General features: G+C 40.1%; 1 protein-coding gene and 1 long non-coding RNA gene across 3 annotated transcripts in view; one reads left to right on the top strand and one right to left on the bottom strand.

Annotated features, from left to right (window-relative positions):
- Positions 1 to 20,726, bottom strand: part of LOC147874023 (uncharacterized) — a 236,715-nt gene that overhangs the window by 28,272 nt on the left and 187,717 nt on the right. The window contains exon 4 of one of the 2 annotated variants that reach the window (XR_015534661.1): positions 13,765 to 13,860. The exons of the other annotated variant lie outside the window; for it this stretch is intronic. This is a non-coding gene — a long non-coding RNA (uncharacterized LOC147874023). The remainder of the gene's footprint in view (positions 1 to 13,764; positions 13,861 to 20,726) is intronic. 2 annotated transcript variants of the gene reach the window in all.
- The window catches only part of LOC110834690 (uncharacterized), a 28,688-nt gene continuing 15,034 nt past the window's right edge, over positions 7,073 to 20,726 (top strand). The window contains exon 1 of the mRNA XM_087347014.1: positions 7,073 to 8,037. Coding sequence (XP_087203140.1) covers positions 7,728 to 8,037 — 310 coding nt within the window. The 5' untranslated portion in view covers positions 7,073 to 7,727. The remainder of the gene's footprint in view (positions 8,038 to 20,726) is intronic.

Below are 20,726 nucleotides of genomic sequence, written 5' to 3'. Positions count from 1 at the left end.
ATTCCATCCCCCAAAACTATGTCCTTATAACTACGAAGTTCGTGGTTTATGTCCTTGAGCCATATCAGTGTCCCACTTCGTCTAGAAATCGAGACAATGCAACGCGAGGTGAGTCCACTTGTCGGCGGGGGTATTTTTTTTTTAAAAAAACAGACAGTACCTATCACGCACGCGGTTTGTCCCCAAGACTGTTCAAGCGTTATTGGCCACACGATTCCAGAATCAATGAAGAGATGGGACTTGATTATTCGGCCTTTATTCAAATATTTAACAGTAAAATAGCCCTTCCCTGATCGAGACTTCCTGTTACGTGTTTAATTTATAACATCGATTCTTCGTGACTAAAGCATAGTAATCTTCGAGTCACACAAAGTCCTGATTCAAGAAAGATGGGGCAGGCACATGCTAACCGCTACTCAATACTGTCCTCAGCCCCCGTAAGTTACATGTGGAATCATATTTAAGACGACTCTTTATAAAACGCAAATCTCGCAAAAAATTTCAAGTACGTTTATTAATTATTTTTGTGAAAACAATATACCGGCACGAATTGTGGGCCTTAATTCTTAAGAAAATAGATAAGTAGGCTTAGGCTTATGAATTCGCTGGCTGCCTGTGCGCTCGACTCCCCAAATTTTAAGTTCCGAAACGGTAGACAGATTTTATCGAAACTTGGTATGAACGTCATGACACTGGATTCCACCCTAACTTCGTACTTTTTAATTCTTTATTATCAGTAATAAAAAAACCACGACAGATCTAAAAATGACACAAATGACATTTAGCGTAAAAAATATGTACCTTTCCGAGATTTATATTTATTTAAACATCTTACTAGAGACACTGTCTGATGAAACGACGCCCGAACTCTAACGATTAATTAGTAACCGTGTTTCAGTAATATGATATTTTGCCTTGGAATTCGTTCCCCGCGCTGCGAGCGGCTTAATTTTTATATTACATTAGGCCTGTACACAATTCTTCGCCAGCGACACGTAATAAGTCAACGCACCCTCCACGACTGCAGTGAAAATTCCTTCTGTCTGAATGGTAAAAGAGGAAAGTTATTTCAACTCGTCTGATAGCCTCTTCCATCACCACAATTGGATAAAAGAGTATAAAAACTCATTTCAAAAATATATATATAAAACTAAAGTTTTAGATTGGATAGGAAATCCAATGCAAAAGTCTCATTTTCAAAATTACACTGAGAATGTAAGGTAGATGGAAACTTCTACAATAATCAAAGAGACATTATTCTTTCTTTTATTCGTGAAAGAACAATTGATTCATTTTAAGAAGAGAACTCTCTCTCTCTCTCTCTCTCTCTCTCTCTCAACTGCCTTATTTTTAATCTTCGAAGCCTGGATGACTGTCTCCCCTTGCGACATTACGCAGGGAGAAGATATACGATATTTTCACTGGGAGATGGAAATTATTATTCCCAATACTTTCCCTACTCTCATTCCTTTACAAACATTTCTCATATTCGTATTTCTTATGAACTATGTAATGAAACATTGTATCACTCTTCGTGCGGATTTGAACATGACAGACATCCAGATGCAAAATTCTTAAGAACATTCGACAATACAGAATTTTCAAATATGCAAAATCTTCAATAAATTTATCCACTTACTAATGCAATGTAACGTGGTAAGGCAATATCATACGTAAAGAAAATTAGACATCTTACTTATAGCATATATACGATGCTTTAAAAGAATCTTTGTTTTCTTATGTCAAAGTTTGGTGAGATTTCAGGTTCTCGCGGGGGCGAATATCAAGATGACTTGTGGGATGCTCCGCCACGTAGTCTGGTAGATGTTTATCGACGTTTCAGAGGCGCTTGTCCCTCTGTTATCAAGGTAGCAAGCGCCTCTGAAACGTCGACAGACTTCTATCGGACTACATGACTCAAGATCTCTGAAGATGGATATCTTAAAGTTTATTAACACACGATGAAAGCAGCAAATGCGAATTAGTAATTCCTCAAACGCGGAATGTTAGCTTAGAGAGATTGAACGAAATAATTCTGCAGACAGCGGAAAACAGAGGTAGAAACATTGTAAGAAGGTGGAGGAAGGAGGTGAAGGGCTTAAAAAGATGGTAAGTGACCAGATATGGATAAAAGGAGCATAAGAAAGGAGATGATAAATGGGTTGACGAGACAGACGTGAAACAGAAAGTCCCTTCAGAAATATCGATTCCCGCTGCGGTAACGCCATGTATTGTAACAAGAAGTTAGCACTCTACTTGTTGAAGCTAACATGAGATGGCGCCAAAATGCAATTATTCAGTTCCTTTGTATTATCGCCATTATCTCCAGCAACTGAGCGAGCAGTCGCCTCAGGATAAAGCCCATTCGTTCGGAGCTTTATCCAAGCCCCCCCCCCCCCCCGAGAACTGAGTGCACCCTGTATCCCGGAGTCATTACAAAATGCAGTTACCGACGGAGAAGCAATCTAAAATTGTCCGACGACCTTACTTTCTTTCAGTGCCCCATCGTAAAGTAATTCCTATTCCAGAGAAGCATCATCATCATCATCATCATCACTCTTAGGGTGAAGTGCAAAATATCCCCGTTCATTTTCCAGACTCCCAAACTCTTCCTTCAATGGCCGGCGCCATATCACATCAGATTTTAATAACAGGGCTTAGTGATGCTGTAAACTTTTTAAAACGTACCCCTTCGAAGCTCGTCTAGATAAGTAATATTTAAACATTCAGTTCCAATCGCCTATCCATTACAGATACCATTTGATTAGACACTAATCCTGTTTAAGGAAATGATCTGTTTATTCTGAGCATAATAAAAAAGATCTTAATATATAGTCTGTGGGCCAAATACAGATTTAGAGATTAGCCTTTTTCAGTAGACCCAGCTGATTAGGCTGCTTGCCTTATAATGAAATCAGAGCCTTCAAGAATAAATGTCTCCATGACAACGATGAACTGGTTAATGTCCTTTAAGCAAACAATCGTTTGCACTGAGAAACATACTAAACCTATAAGTAAACAATGCTCACTTATCGAGTGTAAGAGAGGTGGTAAGTATAGCGACCACTGGGCTCTAAAGGCTTAATAACCAATAAAAAATGGAAGCCAGTAAGCTATTCGTTCTCCTCCCAAAGAACTAACATTGCGAGAGGAGAATTCTTTACGTTTTTGGTGTTTCCAGAGAAGAGAGAGCACTTCTGTTAAGGCCAATAAGCGAACCCATGGCTAGAGTAGACAGAATGCTACTGTCAGAATAATTTCTCTCCCCCACAAAAACAGTTACAGAATAAAGACCAAAGAAACCCCAGTATCCCACACGTAAAGGAAACATAAATCAGCATCCCGTATAATTCACACGTAAATTTGCATGCAGATTGCAGATTGTCTGCAGGGGGCTCATCACCTCCCCCCACACGAGAGTTCTACACAGAGATATTTCTGATACACGTCTCTATTTCTAACACAGTTTGCCTTTTGCGATATAATTCACAGAAAACATGAAGGAAATAAACAACCCGGAAGACCTAGGCGTGGATTGGAAGATACTATTAAAATGGATTTTATGGCGAAAGAGTGTGGACCAGGACAAAGACCAGCGGCAGGTTTTTGTCAAATACCTTTTGGTTCCAATAAAAAAGGCAGGGAATTTCTTGATTAGGCGAGGGACAAATTTTTCAAAGTATGTACACCATGGAGATAGTTAGGTCGGGCCCGGCGTGTGAGTGGCCTGACACGATCAGGGCTGCGGGGGGAGGGGGATTAAACGGATGTGTGTATATATCTACGAACAGTCAGAACACGGATGATTTCATTCACATGAAACTTATACTACGCGAAATGCGAAGTATCTGTTTCACTCCGACAGGCAGGAAGAACTTAGGTTCTGAACTGCGACCGGAAAGCCGAAACCTGATACAGCGTGTCATATGGCACCCCCCCCCCACACACACCCCCCCGCCCAATATCACCGCAACAGCTTTCAAACCGATCACATGACGCAAAGGAAATGAACTTACCCCAAGGAAATATTTTATGAATAGCTTTATATGGGCTAATCAGATACCCGCGTTATTCGACAACCCGGCTACTGTGATGCTTAATACTTAACACAGCTGACGCGGCAGGCCGCCATGCTGTTGTCCGCATCATCCACAGATGCAGTTTGGGTTTGGCTCGTTACGGCCTGGTTTTTGCAACGGGACGGCAGAGAAGATATTAGCCGGTCAAAGAACATTAGGCGCGGTGGTGTTCGCTCCACTCACACTAAGCGTACTACGAATAAATGTTATTTTTTTGGCGTTAGTACTGGGCAGAGCATCTCAAGTGGACACCACACGTCCCGTTAGCATATTCCTAGCTTATTGTGTAATACAAAATCTATACTTGAAACAGCGTTCCTGAATAAATTAAGAATCACAATCAACCACTTGGCCACTGCCCTATTCACAGAGTCTACTTCAATTATGTTGAAGATTTCCGTCTTCTGGGTTGTTGCGCTGTGTAGTCTGGTCGATGTTAACCAACATTTCAGAGGTCATACTGCCTCCGTCATCAGGGCGATGAATCGCAGCGCAACAACCCAGAAGACGGAAAACTTCATACTCATCGCCCTGATGGTGGAGGCAGTATGACCTCTGAAATGTTGGTTAACATCGACCAGACTACACAGCGCAATAACCCAGAAGACGGATATCTTCATACTCACCGCTGTGAGAACCTCAAGTCTTACATATTCAATTATGTTGCTGGCCAAATGCTGAACTTTCAACGCTGTGTGGAAACCTTTTAATTTACGTTTACAGATGGATGAAATGTAAGTTTTCGTGATTCAGGTCTTCGGTTGAATTTCTTGTGGACACGATACTGAAATACGCTCATTGCCGTCGCTACCGAATGAAGTTCGCTGCTTATTCCTGCGTTGAAATCTCCGATGGTTTAAGCTTACATCTGTGGCGCTCAAGTATGCGAAAATTGTTATTTATGTCTTTTTTTTAGTTTAGTTTACAACGCATCAGATTGTTTAACAATCTCAAAAACGATACAAATTTATAGTCGCAGACTGGTTTCCAATACTTGGTATAAAAACATATTTGCGCGACTCTCATCATAAGCATTTTGATACTGCTGAGCGCATAATATTGATCCATGAAACATCTCACAAAACCATTTTTGACTTCACCGCTACACGCCGGTCACCGGTCTAAACTCCAAGTAATCTTCAGTCACAACAACGTCTTCATATTTTACGCGGTTAAAAAGCTTTTACGATATAGGATTTGAGACTTTCGCGGCGAGTACAATCAATAAAATCCTCTCGGAGAATCAGCCGCGTCAAATGGTCACCGTATTAAACCGACGTTTCGGGAACCAACTCTGTCCCCATCATCAGGGTTCTGATGTGACTGGATACCTCGGGAGTCGCCTGTGTAACTACACTAGTTTACCTATCATCTATGAATCTTTTGTTCGTAAGGCGTAGAAGCCCTAAGACTTTCTTAATCATACGTTACACAACATTTCTTGTTCTTCACATATAGTATACAGGTTCAAGTGTGTAGTTCAAGACAGCCTGGAACTACGTCTCTATTCCCACATACGTCACCATGACTTGGTGCTTAAATAAGCACGGAGACAACTTTACCTTTACATTAATAATTATTTTTGTGTTGTCGTCATATTTAATAGGTAAACCTATGTTTGTAACACTTGGTGGTTGTTAAAATTTTCAAGAATGTTAACGTCGTTGTGAAATACGCACATTCATTAAGACGTGACGTAATTTCTATGTTCAGTGATTTCAGTCTCCAAAAGTAGCTAAGTCCGTTCTTTACGTTTTTCTGCTTAGTGCAATTTTGTTGAAACCCATTTCCCGAATGTCTGTCAAGTGGACCGAGGGAGTTTTAGAACTGCACATTTCATATATTTCCAATTTGTTTGCGTTTTAATATTACCTTAAGTTTGCTTTCTATAGATTTCCCACTCAAAACTTTGTACACAATTCTTTCATGAGTATTAGAAATCCCACTTCTCATAATCTCGTTCATATTTTTGGGCGATTAACCCGCTGGGCTCCTGCAGGTTGAAGATATCAATATTTAAAGGCTTTCAATAAATAATTCTGTGTGAAAAATGACTTAGAGTGAGTCAGGAAAAGGCTAACTGAACGAAGGTCTTGACACGACGTGAAGTAAATATGGACTGGCATTTCAGTGATCTAAAAGAATTGGCAGGAAATGATAACATTTTCAGGGCAGATTATAAGAAAGTGGCGTGCTAAAAGCACTGATGTAGTGGAAACAGAGATTTTACCCATTTAAATACAAATAGATTTTATGACACAAGACAAAAGCTTGCGTGTCTCTACATATCGCGCCACTTCAAGATTCACGCAAACTTCCAGGTGTTAAAGTAGCTGACTTCCTTCCTACAGGCTTTCGAGCTATGGAAATCATCTTCAGGTGCAGAGAAAATAAATAACTTACGACGATCTGTCAACCACTACAGGACGACAAGAGTCTGGAACTGTTCCAGGATATTAAGGAGCTTTATTCTTACCCCTTCAAAGTAGAGCGGTAATTATATGTACCACCTGTTTTGAAAATCCGTAACTGTTCACTTTGTGTTTACGGGTTTTGTATGATTCTCAGCGTAAACAGCGATTATTTCCTTAAACAGCGTTAACGAGTTGATCTTTGTAATGGCAACGTGTTGTGTTTTCTTTGCGGTACGACTTCTTAACACTCAGTGGATGGCCCGAGAATTTTAAGTCCTGTGACACACCTCCATATTTTAACGCGTCTTAGAAATAAGAAAGGAACATCATGAGAGGTGAATTGTTGTCGAGAGAGCCACGTGGCGCTGCGAGGTGTGACCAAGGTGTGGGCTCAGCTTAAGACTCTGGGAGGCGCTGTAGTTGAGGGTGGTAGACGGCCCAAGCGGGGCCGGGGAACAGGACGGGGCAGGTGGGTGGAGCCACTGTTGGAACTGGGCGCTCTTCATTTTTCGGGAGGTTCTACTCCCCTCCCTTCCCTATTTCCAATCCCCCACTCCTTCACCCCCACCTCCCTCCCCGAGTTCCGACGCTGCACGTCGTAATCAATGTCAGCCGCGCGCATGTGAGCGAGAGAGCAGGGTTGGAGAGTAGGGGTGGTGCATAGGGGTGAGGCACTCGTAAGGGTTCGAATGCACCCCCTCCTCGTCGAAACCCTGTTCGTGTCGGCTTTTTTCCCACCACCACTGCCACTGGGAAATATAAAAGGCGATGTAGAGGTTTGGGGAGATCCAAAAGCTGCAGTCTAGGGTTGGTTTCGTTTTCGTTTCGCTGGGTTTGTTCGGGGGGGTATTTTCCGTGTTGGCCTTCTTCCTGTCCCCACTGCATTGCCAGTCTCTGTGCACGTGTTTCTCTGGCATGATCCTCTCTGTCCTGTCATCACCACAAGAAGCCACCTCCTGGCGCCATCGGAGGTTCCTCAGCACAAGCCACTGCCGCGAGACGAAGCGGATTTGAAAACACCCTCGACTTCGCCTCTCCATTCTCCGGATGACGGCACCAGGAGACCCATTAGCATCTCGATCACGACATTTATCAGCGCCCTGGTTCTACCATCGCCACCACGAACACTCAACACCTGCAGAGGCACGCGTCGCCGGCAAAGTGGTGCTCAAGACGAAGAGGAGGCGACGCAGACGAGTGGCGTGATAAACAGTGAACCTCTCACGTTCGTAAGATGCCGAGGTGCCTCATGGCCAAGAAGTGGAAGGCCTACCCGTGGGCAGACCGCGGCGGCGAGGACAAGGCGACACCGCCCCCAGCGGAGGACGAGGACGAGGAGGAGATAGACGTGGTAGGCGAGTCGCCCGCGGCGAGTGTCCTGCCACCTCCAGGAAACCCTTCCCCGTGCTGGGGTCCGTCCAGCCCGACTGCAGGTGCTACCGCCCCCAGCCCGCCCCCGCCACCACCGCCCCACGCAACCGCCACTGCTGCCACACCGGATTATGGCAGTGGTGCCAACAGCAGGGTCTCTGTTCTCTACAATGGTAAGTGGATACATGCAGTTAAAGTAATTCAAGGAACAAAGTTACAAACTCTGGGGAGGGGGGTCCAGTGATCATTAGCTTCATGTGACGGGCCTCACACAACAGACAGCTTGTTACCTGAAGACAGAGGAAAAACCAATCTCCGAAACGCTGTACATTCTAAAATGTTTGATATTTTAATTTTTATACTGTTGTAACTTTAAGCACAGACAAGGCATAATGTCGAAACAAAATATCATAAGAATATCTATGTTCCTTTTTTTAAATTTCTCGCGTTAGCAGTTTTTAAATTTTTGCTTTACAAATATCAATACGCACACTTCAAATGGTCACCAGTCATATGTCATGTTATCTAATGGCTCAGTACTGTGTACACTGTTAGTGACAAAGGACAGATGAGTAACACTAAGCTTATCTGAGGAGTTACATAATGCCCGTCGATACTGGATGAGATGGGCGGGGCATGTAGCGTGCATGAAAGACATAAGAAACTCGTGGAAAGTTCCGGTTTAAAGCCTAAATGGATGAGGCAATTCGGAAGGCCTTGGCGTTGAAACGAGAATAATATTAAAATTGATCTCAGGGAAATATAAAGACTGGGTGCGGATTGGTTATATGGATCCAGTAAAACTGAGAGTCACTGAGATCGTCAAGAAATTCTTCGCCTCCTATCGGATCCCAAATTTTCATTACCGTGTACATGACAGCGTGTCAATGGACTCTGTCCTGAGCCAGATCAATCCACTCTACAACGTCATATCCTGTTTTAAATCCATTTCATTATGTCCTATCCTCGTGCCTGCGTTTCGGTCTCCTAAGAAGCCTCCTGCCTTCAGGTGTAAAAACTAAAATTCCGTAAGCATTTCTTTCTTCATTAATGTAAGCCTACTAGATACTAGATTCTTTTCCCGCACGCCTGAACATCTGTTCCGTTCTAGAAAAGTCTATTATTATATCAAATAACAGGTCATAAGCTTAATAATATTTCCATATTTACTGAGTAGTCCTAAGACTGTTAACTGTGTAATGGATGGCAGCCAATAACGGGAATGGTAAGTTGGGTGTCAATGAAAATTATTACAACGATTAGCGACCACGATGCCTCAGGCCGGAATCGATTAAGAAAAGACCAAATCACATTTCTATCACCACACTCACTCCCACAGCATCCAATGCTCTGTAACATTTGCGTGAGGAAAACTGAAGTAGTCCAAATGTCGAACAGCTATAATTAAATTTAATATGAAAATTCTGTCGATATTTCAATATCTGAACAAAGTTAAATAGTACAGATGGCTGTCTTCTGTGAAGTACCACTGTGTATTGTGGTAGATACCGACCGACGTTTCAGAGGAGCTGGCTGTCTTCATCATGAAACGTCAAACAACACAACCACATCGTACTCATCGCCGTGAGAAATTCAAGTCTCAAACTATCGGAAGGCGGAATCCAGTTTTTCTTCAGGCATGTAAATACAGTTCACATGTCCATGTTTCAGAATCACGTCTGAACACAGAGGCAAAGCAGACTTTACTAAAATTCTTTCCTGTAATAGCCACAAAGAAGACTTGCTTATTCTTATGCGATTTAGACCGAAACGTCTGACGATAACAAAAGAACAACTCACAGGAACAGACACGGTCAGAGGAAAGGAAAAGGCACTGAGGAAGAGATATGAGACAGAGTGACGTGAGACTACGGAAACCAAATGGCCAGAACATTGGGAACTTCACCTGGGAACCAAATCTTCTTCAGCTGCTTTGCGAATACAAACAGTAATTCAGCAGATGTCAGGGACATCTGGCAAGAAACGGGCGAAACACTACTGAGGTTAAGGACGCGTGGAGTTGTACCTCCACTGCCCCATACATCTGCATGACCTGGTGCTTAGTTAAGTACCAGTGGCTCAAATTATATGCCTAATGATGAGACGGTTAGTGAATATATGAACTGAAAAGAATGAGGAAGGAAGCTGCCATGATGTAGTCTAAGCCACTGTCCTGGAATTTGCCTGTACTGACTGAAGAAAACCATGAGAATCTCGATCAATACAGTTAGTGGGATCACTGTACGGAATAACAATCGTGATTTTAGCTGATACGGATTTGTTTAAGCAGTAAATAACATATATATATATGTAAAATACGCTTAAATCATCTAAACTAAATCTTCTACTGTGTACAATGGTTATGCTTTAACGACGTCAAATGTCTTAAAAATGAAGTTGAAGCTTTGTATTCAAGTAAAATTAACATTCTTAAACAAAAAACCTGATTCTTGGAAGGTTTGTCGTATTATATTTTAATACGTGAAAATATGTTACATTAAAAGTGACTCCATAAAGCAAATTTATTCTTTATAAATTCAGAGTAGCTCAGTTAGTCAAGACATTTTCCCACCTTCACGTAACTAGGTCAGATTCATCATTTTATTCAAAAAATCCCTCCACTGTCTCGAAACCAGAGACAAATGACTCCAGTCCACAACCTGACATCGCACTTATTCAAGGTTCATTTTAATATTATCCTCCCATCTATCATCTAAGTTTCCCCAAGTTTCGCGACAAAAATTTCGCAAGTATTTTTACAGCCAATCTGCAGCACTGAAACAATATGAACGCCTGTAACATTCAAAATGCCTTGCGTAAACTGGAAAATATTAAAATTTCACTCAACAAATGCATTAAATACCTACATTAATTTTACTAAAACATTCTAGAATCTGGAGAAGGTGCTTATAATTAAAAAGCTGTTCTCCCCCCGCCCCACGCCCCCCGTTCCCCTTCAACATGTGGTTTTGGCTCTTCATTTATCTGTTCCGTTGTACACCAGTTCATTATTTTAGCGAAGTGACGTTACACCTGTATCAAGGCTCGGCCAATCACTGCACGCTGTAGAGCTTCGAAGATTTTGTTAAGAATCACATGGACAGTGCCTGGGATTCCAAATCCGACAGGCAAGAAATTACTGCCGCCTCGTTTTTCTGTGCGTATCAATCGACACTAACAATTTCGTTTTCCGAAACTGACAAAATCCTTCTAGAAGCGCTTTATAATATTAAAATAACTTATAAATAAATATTTGAGAAACTCAGCCCGTCAGTCCATAAAAAAATTATTAATTTCCATGTGCATAAATATTTACACGTGCCACTACACGAACTAGTAGAAAAAAAAATGTCCCTTCTTAGTACACGTTTTCTTAAAGCATACTGAAAAAAAAAATATGCTTATTAATTATGCGAGTTTCATGGATAAATGTCTCGGCATATTTCTACTGATCAACGCAACATATTACCGCCATTTTGCCAAGAAGTGATCTCTTTTTGTATTAGGCGTTTGCCCTGCAATGGAACAGGGGTTGGTGGCATAGACTATAAAGTTCTAAGGCTCTCGTGTCTGGACAATGTTCGTCTATCCTATTCATCATCCAAGCGGTGACGTCAAAATCCGTCCTGCAGAAATTATATATTTATCAGTGAGCGGGAATGTCTGTCTTCGGATGAACTTAAAAACTAAAACAGCACAAACAAACAGATAACAGCCCCAGTATTGAAATAAACACGAATCTAACGTTAGAATTTGTGCTAAAATGTTAAAAGACGGGAAGTTGGCCATGGTTTTACTCAGCCCACCCTAAAAAATGACCACATACTTCACAATCCATCGCAAACAATCCGTCATTCAAAATCACTCTCCCATTAGACACGACGTTTCAGCGCCACGCCCCTTATACGCATTTATTTCGTGATTTTTACGCACTTTGAAGCCGAAGTTCGTCTAAATAGTACTTAAGAATTCAGTCCGTACCGCAAGGAAAACACAACACTTCACCATTACATTGATCAGTCGGGAGTTAATTTTTATTACCAACGAGTAAAGACACGAAAATTGTAATAATAAGTCAACACGCACAGAACTTACACGTGTCATCATATTATATTATATTATATTGGATTATTATAATCGGAACTTACAAGTAAGGAAGCGATGAGAGAAATTAGAAAAATTGTGTAACCAGGGCTTTCGTAATACGTAAACGTACTCTTCACAAAATATTAATAGGGTTATCACATGAAGGAGTTTAGGTTGGCGGCGAATAGAGCACGCATGGACTCTGCTCCACGGAGACAGTTAGAATTGAAACGTCGCTGAAGACAAAATCTCTTTGTGGGTGTGGCATTTGGTTTTGGCTGTCCGGTGCGTGAAATATATACGTGGTTAATGGATTGGGTTGAATCAGTTGTAACTAAATAAGTTTTATCTATCGCCCTGATGATGGGGGAAGTAAGCTTGCTTAAAACATCGCTAAGTAACTACAACACTACACGGCGCAACGTCCCAGGAGACCGCCATCTTCGTACCTCTTATTTTCGAGCTCCATATTTTTCGTTAGATCAAAACCTTCTCGGAATCTCACCAAATGCTTTAATTCTGTGATATTCCCTAAATGTGAGGGACCAAGTTTCACACCCAAACATAACACACAGAATTGTTTACTGGCTACTCCACGTTCTTAATTAGTAGCTGAGTGCACTCATTCCATAGCTAATAATTCTACCTAATGACTTCATAAATAAGTTCAAGAGCGGAATTCTGATATTTGTGATATAACGTTAATCAAATATTGCAGTGCTAATGACGGCGTATGAAAGGGCTGTAATTTATGTTTATTGGGGAACGCATGTAAATGTCCAGATGACAGATTGACTATCTGGCCACATCGTCTCGTGTGCGTGTCCGGGGTAACGGCCAGCTACTTACACGTAAATACGCGTAGGGCAGTCCCTGATTCTGTTAATAACTGCAGGGACAGACATTGCAGCTAATTAGTGCTGACACTTTGTCACTGGAACAGCAGTTAGATCTGTAATCTTGTTTGCTCCTTACCTCTCGTCCAAAACATTAGCAGGAAATTATTATCAGCTGACTTTTTGTTTGGTCGTAAATAAACTGGCAATTACGGATAAAATTATGCCTAAAATAGGATTGTCCAACATGTGTTGCACGCTGTAAATTCTCTAGCTCTGCTGAGAGCAGGTGGGCATATATAAGTTATGTACAATAAAATACATTTTTTTCACTTCAGGAGGAGCCAAATTTTGGCACTTTTAAAATGCCAAAAGTTTCGACGCCTACATTCAAAGGGCATTCATAATTCTGGGTTGAAAACAGGCCGAATATTAATTTGCGATATTCAATTCTATTTACGAATAAAACAAAAAGGAATGCCAACATGAAGAAAACTACAAAGAAGAGCTTCAAAATTTTCACTTTTCACCAGGTACTCTTCAGTCGATCCAGTCAAAAAGGATAAGATCACGCATGAGTACAAAATTTTGGTTGAAAAGCCTGAAGAAGGGATTAATTAATCTTCGGTCACCCAGGTCTAATGTAAAAATATCGCTTATCGTCCCTCATTTGTTTTTGAAGCAAAGTTGAAACTAGTCACTTGCAATAAGGTCTTTGCCTATCAGCGCATGCCGTTTGCCCTGGTTTCTCGTAATAAACAGTTGTTTATTTTTGTATACGAACCGTCTGGAGCCCATGAAATCAAGTTTATTCAAATCATATATTGGATAATCGCTACTGAGATGGGTTTTAGTTCTCATATTATTAAACATAAATAAAAAACAATTGCCTCCTACGGACTTGTGCCTTACTGACGTATAACAGACCAAAAATTATACGAAATAATGTAAAATGGGGTACTTAAAAGTTGCACTCACCCACTCGTTATCGGGCCCTCAGACAGAAGGTCATCCTAGCTGGACTTTCATGAACTTTGCTTACAAACCGCTGACCCCTCAACCACTGGTTAAAGCCTGCAATAACACGCAAGAAAAATACGAATGAATATTTTAATGAATATCTACTTTCTTGACATATTTTACAGTAAAACAATATAACATTTGAAGATTTCTGTCTTCTGGGTTATTGCGCTGTGTAGTCTGGTCGATGTTAACCAACGTTTCAGAGGTCATACTGCCTCCGTCATCAGGGCGATTCATCGCCCTGATGACGGAGGCAGTATGACCTCTGAAACGTTGGTTAACATCGACCAGACTACACAGCGCAATAACCCAGAAGACGGATATCTTCATACTCTCCGCTGTGAGAACCTCAAGTCTTACAAAATATAACATTTATTTTTAATCTTGCAGTAAAATCGGTATATCATACTCCCGGGCCCTTAAAAGTATCCCTTCCAGTTATAATATTCAGTGACAGAAAATACCAAAACATTTCTGTCGTAGACCTAAAGTGTTCTCGTGAGATATGAGGTTCTCACGACTGTGAAAATGTGGATGTTCTTGTTCTGAGTTCTACCGTCGTAGGTACCAAAGTTTCGGTGGTAGTGTTTCTCCGAAACGTCGATATCTACCCTCAATTCTACAAGGCGTCACAAACCAGAACAACGTGGAAGTAGATTTATAACGAACCAGTGAAAATAGCTTGTCCAGCCCGACGTGTCCCACCCAGTTCAGTACCTACAACCTCAAGTCTGCACTACTTAGCTGGAACCTTAAATAAATAATCAGTCTCAAAAAATATTATCATAAACGACAAGTTCATAACACATGATAAATTATTCTATTTTTTAAAATCCCAAATACACTACTTTAAACAGCAGTGCAAATAATCTTATGCAGTTTTAAGGACTTGCGAATTGGATAATACATTTTGCAGGCAAAGTTCATGACTTCCCAACAAGTTTCAATGTGTTGAGAAAGGGATTCGATCGAGGGACCTTCGAATACGTGTCTTAAGTGTTACGCGCCAGTTTAGGCACCGTCAGAGCGCGTGGTTTCCGATTGAGAATTTAATCACGTAGCAACGGGATTTACTGTGCACTGTGTTTATATTTAGGATCATACTTTATTTACAAACGATAATCGATCTTCTAATCGACAGCGTAACCTAATTTATCAGTGATGTATTGTGGAAACATAAATCTGCAACGTCATTCTTGCTTTTAATAGCATTACACAGAAAAATTGATCAACGTTCTTTAACATGTTTCATTGACATCTACTGGCCTGTGACGAATAACAAAGTATGCAATTGGCCTTAATTAAAATAGCTTCAGTATTAGAACTTCAGTATCTCTGTATATGCTTCACGCAATACACACTTTTAGAAATGCATACAGTGAGGACATGAAAATACACGATATTCTGTACACGTCAAAGTCATTAAACCCCCGTCCTACCAAGAAATCATTCAATACTGATGATTTTACCACTGTTACGTTCCACGATTACACAATAAAACACGAAAAAATATTTTAACTATTTTATAAATAGGTCTATGCATAATTTTCATAGTTACCTTCATTTCAGTAAACTTCAATAGTCCTCCTTGGATGTTATCTGCTGTGTGATATGAACTGTTCATCTATTAGAATTGTAAATAAAACAATCTAGTTTAATTTTAATGTCCGTGCTAATCAATTCGTCTTATTGATAGACCTAATCAGCTAATGATATTACGTGATTTAAAAGTTAATAAAAATAAAAATAGAATATAAATTAGTTGCCTGTTTCCAACAATAAACAAAGATCAAGATGTTCGTGTTGTAGACGTCATGTAGACTCGTCAGTACATACCAACGTTTCGGAGAAACTCACTGCCTTGATAATCAGTCCTGAAGATTGAGATAGTATGTTCCTCAAAAACGCTGAAGTCTGCCGACAAGTCTGCACTGTGCGTAGACCCAGAAGAGCACCGACACCCTCACTGTCGTGAGAACCTCAAATATAAACAAATAATTAATTTGACGATGATGATTCATATCCACTATTTCCAAAATTTGAAGTAATATGCAGAATCGAATTTCTTGCTATTCGCTTGTCTAAAAATTAATACACTTGATGTTCACCAAACAGACGTGGTCTTTTAACAGACACTTTCAGTCGCCATGACAACCACCAGCTTCTAGTTGCCCATTCATTCTTGCTTCAAGAAACGCTGGTAGACGTAAACACAGCGCTAAATCAATGAACGTCTCCCCGTTTCTTGAAATTGTGGTCGACCTCGAGTCTTGGCGTTGGCGTTAGGTCTATTATAAGCACGTAAAGAACAAAATACGTCGATGGTTATAGCAAGGTTTAAAGACAATAGGTTCTGGGTCTACTGTTCATTTAATCTACACGTACTTACATAACTTTCTTCAATTTCTTCTTATCACACCCCAGAGACCATTTTAATATGAAAAAGGGTGCAAAATCCACAAATTCATGACACGAGACTCTAAAATAAGATTAACACCAGGGCAGAATAGCAACTCCATCCCCCCCCCTCCTAACGATCGCCCCAAGTCCGCCATTTTGTCGTTTGATGCGCGCGGAACATTTGGTTTTGGTATCCCCCTCGTGACGTCATAGCTGCAGTGGAACCATTTGAACCCCCCCGAACGGCAAACTCCGTAGTCCTCCCAGCCCACCCCCGCGCCCACACCCTGGGTTGGCCGCATGCCCGAGGAATCTCTGCAGTAGCTTCCCGACCCCAGCCCAGCTGCATCGCAACTAACATGGAGGCCGATGTCCATCTCCTCGTAGGTCAACGCGCCAACTGGTAAGGTTCTTAGCCTCCGCTTTCTTGAAATGCATGCAACGCCGGTAGCTTAAAAACGTCAATAGGTACGCCCCCTACAGAAGACACGAGGGGCCGCTCAAGTATTGAGCCGAACAACAGGCTGTATTTCTGTGCGTCTGTGTGTGACTTTCATTCAAACATTAATTTGTTATACTTCCAAAGTATGGATTTAAACTTTCTTCAAAGCAGAACCAGAAAATATTCTATTATAATTGTTTTCAACTACGACTAACATAACTGCGCCCTAATAATTACTGAATTCTTAAATCATATAACGTTTTACTTAATATATTTCGCATCCTCAATAAACACATTATTTTGCTATTTTCGTATTAGCATTTATGGATTAGGTCTTCTGGAATATGCAGGCCCAAAATTAGTTCAGATGATTTAGGGTTTACGTTTTACGTCTCTGCTGCTACATTTATGAATTTGGCGCCATTTGCATTTTATTGCAACGTGTATTTAACTTTACATGGACGGACTCTAATAATAAGTGACAACAGAAAACATAATTTAAACTAATTTAACTTCTGAATAAATTAATTACATGCTTAACTCTTAACATCCAGTTTTGTATAAGCTTAGTAAAACAATAATTATCGAAGCCAGAAAGTGAACTTTATTTAGTGATTTAGTTTATTTGTTACAGACTCGAAGATTGCAGTAAATTTCTCATATATTCTTAGAATGAAAATTAGATTCCACGTTATTTTGATATTGAATGTCTTTAAAATTTTAGAAATTAAGAAGTCAAAAATAAAGCAGCATATGACTAAAATATGCCTGAAAACGTGTCTATTACAGACTACTTTTGTGTATTTAAATAGGGTGCCCCATCCAAGAGTCGTACCGGATTTTTTAAACGATTCACTGTCACGGAATTAATTCTGAGGCCTTAAAGGCCAGATTAGGCCCATATAATCCGTAAAATAAAGGATAGATTTTGCAGAGTAAGAAGAAACGAAAGAGCCCATTCTTCACTCCAAGCTGTCTTAAAATAAGACTGCACTGCATGCCTTAAAACTGCATATTCATTATGGACAGACCCACAAATTCCCGGGTAAAAGGAACTAGCAACTTCCTAAGCAGGCTTACTCAAATGCATTTTGCTAAAGATCTAACAGAGAGCTGTATGCTGTTTGTAGGATGTAGAGCTGAGATATTTCCTTTTACGTTCGTCCGGTAAATGTAGACTTCATCTCTTTATCATATTTCAACTGAACGAAGTTCATCAGAAAGTCCGTCAGATAGGGCTTATACACTTCGTAGACGAGGAGATTACAGAAGAGATATCTCGTCGGATTGAATGAAACACAACGAAACGGGGCGCGTTTGTGCCTTTGAAAGAGATTCTCGACGCGTATTTTCAACATCGCCATCAAAATCTCACGAACAAATTTTTTTATAAAGTCTGGAACTTATTTATTCGTTTGTTTAACGACGCTGTCTCAACTCCATATAACCTAGTCTCATGGTGCAGTTACTGCAAATGGTGAATTGAGAGAGACGATGAAAGATTGCAGTTACAAACAAATCTAAATCAATGCTTCCCAAACTGGGGGCCACGAAGCCCTAGGGGTCCGAGTAGTTTTTGTCGTGTCACAGTGACTTAACAATAAAACATCTACATTGCTAAAATAATGTCACATTAAACGACAACATTAATACGGAACGTACTTCTTAGACATTAATAATGATTATAAATTATTTTTTTAATTTGCTAAATCTCGTTTCAAATCATTTGTGCGCGTTCAGAAAGACAAACTTAATTATTCGCATCATGTTATCGACAGACCAGAACAATTTGGGAGTAGCTAATTTAAAGACTCGGGGCAGCATTTGCTTAACAAGACGAGAAAACCACGCGACACTGTAGTCAAGACAACCATCTTCAGCACCGACGTCAGAAACCAGCGACTCCAAAGCAGGAATCCTGGCGAATCAGCGGCCATGTTCGGTTTTTAAAGCCCTGGAATTACTTTTTTTCCGATGGCATTTATGTGAGGTGGGCTACATTCATACCATCATTATACAGGGTGTACCATTTAAAACGCAACCCAACAATTATCTCAAACTACAGTAAAATAATCCGAAGCAAGTCTATCCTGTGTAATAGGCTCGCCCATTATCTACCGTGATATTTGAGTCAAGGCCAGCCTTGTTGCTAGGCCGCTGCGCGAAATCTGTGTATTCACAAGCAATAAACTTTTGATCGTTTGCTATTCTTCGTGAAGAATTTATCAACGCGGATCCTGACACGGATTGAAGTAGCGAATGGGGCAGAAGAAGCGTTTGTGTCTGTCAAGTGCCCCTCAAGGCATCAGCTGCAAAAATCGACCACGGCTGCGAGAGTTCAATTATTGCCACTGGATTCGTCGTGTGTTGTAGTTAGTTTTATTCCCATGTTTATTTTATTATTAAACCAATATCTGTTACTACCAGTTCGTCTTTAACATCTTCAGTACCGTTTATGGCCCGTCAATTCTGTATCCTGAGATCGCTCTCAGCGGAAAGACATTTGTTCCGTATCCCTCCTCTCAATTTGTCTTTCGTTAACGTTCAACTTTCATACAAATCCACATAAAACGGATATGGCGATTAATCTACAGAATTTTAGTAACGTTCACTTTTGGCATTTCCCGACCGACGTGCGATTTATAACTTTACTTCATTTCAGTGTCATCGAACTGTACCATGAGTCATATGTACGGTTTTACGATATTATTTTCACATAACAATACGTCCACAGAATTCAAATCAAACTTCTGAACGCAAATCGTGTTTCCATAAGATACGTAATAACCATATGATAAATTTATTGCCTACAACAATACCAACTTAAAATAATTATTATATTTGTTTACCGTCAAATCACAATAAAATAGTAAGATAAGATAATTAAAATGATTAAAATATCATCACATTCACAACATGTTGTGAATGTGATGATATTTTAATCATTTTAATTATCTTATCTTACTATTTTATTGTGATTTGACGGTAAACAAATATAATAATTATTTTAATTAATATCACAATATGACGCAACTATACTATCTCAATACCAACTTAATACTTAACGTCGTCCGTTGACGTTTTTATTGGGACGAAACTCCGTACGAAGAATACTTGTCCATATTTCTTGCGTCCCTCAAGCGTTCCTTCTCATTTGTACCTAGTATTTCTTTACTACTGGAGACGGGATAACTTAGTGGACTGGCCAGGCTATGGACTGGAAGACCGAAGTTCGATTCCCGACAGGCCAAAATATCCAGACCGGCTCTGGGGCTAATCCTGGTGCTTCAAGGGGTCTGTGGGCGAGAAGCTAGCTATTAAACTCTACCTAGTGCCGAGGATAAGAGCGCATGGAGTTATTTTTATTTAAATAGTTTTACCTCTTATATAATAGTCTTCTTTGCATAAAACTTTTGATGACACATAATTTTATCTTTATTCATATTTTGTGAATAAAACAGGAACTCGTGTTATAGACAGCATGATAATTTATCACAGCTTAAACATGTCAGAATTCGTTTCGTACGTAACATTAGATAAGGTAGAAATTCATTCATTATTCCAGGCCTGGATAAAATATTCATTACACAGTAAAAACAATAAAACTGCTGTCTGGACAGGAAATTACAAAAACTTATCACGTGCCGGTAGAAGTTATTCAGCCGCTGGTAACGTCAGACGAAATGTCGAGTTTAATCCAAACGATTTTCCAGATACGCTTACTATAATTTTCATTAACATCAGAATAGTGTGCAAACGGTAATCAGCACACTCTTGTCAAAAACGTCCGGATTTTCTCTCCAGTTTGGAATAAAAAAAAACATTTCCTTCTGCGATCTTCACATTCCTTCCATTGTTTTCCTTTTAAAAAGAATATGTTAACAAAAACTTTTTATCTTTCATCTCTTTATGTCACTTTAATGTATTCTTTATAAACGGTAGACGAGAATTTTCATGATACAGCATTTCCGTTCTCTTTATCGCAAGAAGTTCAGATATTTTGAGCCAAAACCTCCAACTAAAATGAATTACACTAAGGACATTTTTCAACAACCTTGCTATTTGAATGTATGAA

Source organism: Zootermopsis nevadensis, unplaced genomic scaffold (genome assembly GCF_977971745.1).
Source record: "Zootermopsis nevadensis isolate Lab colony 2312 unplaced genomic scaffold, Znev_1.0 Znev_ptg000011l, whole genome shotgun sequence".
Taxonomy (NCBI): Eukaryota; Metazoa; Arthropoda; class Insecta; order Blattodea; family Termopsidae; genus Zootermopsis; species Zootermopsis nevadensis.
The sequence above is the reverse complement of the archived record's forward strand: the minus strand, read 5'-3'. Positions and strand labels throughout refer to the sequence as shown.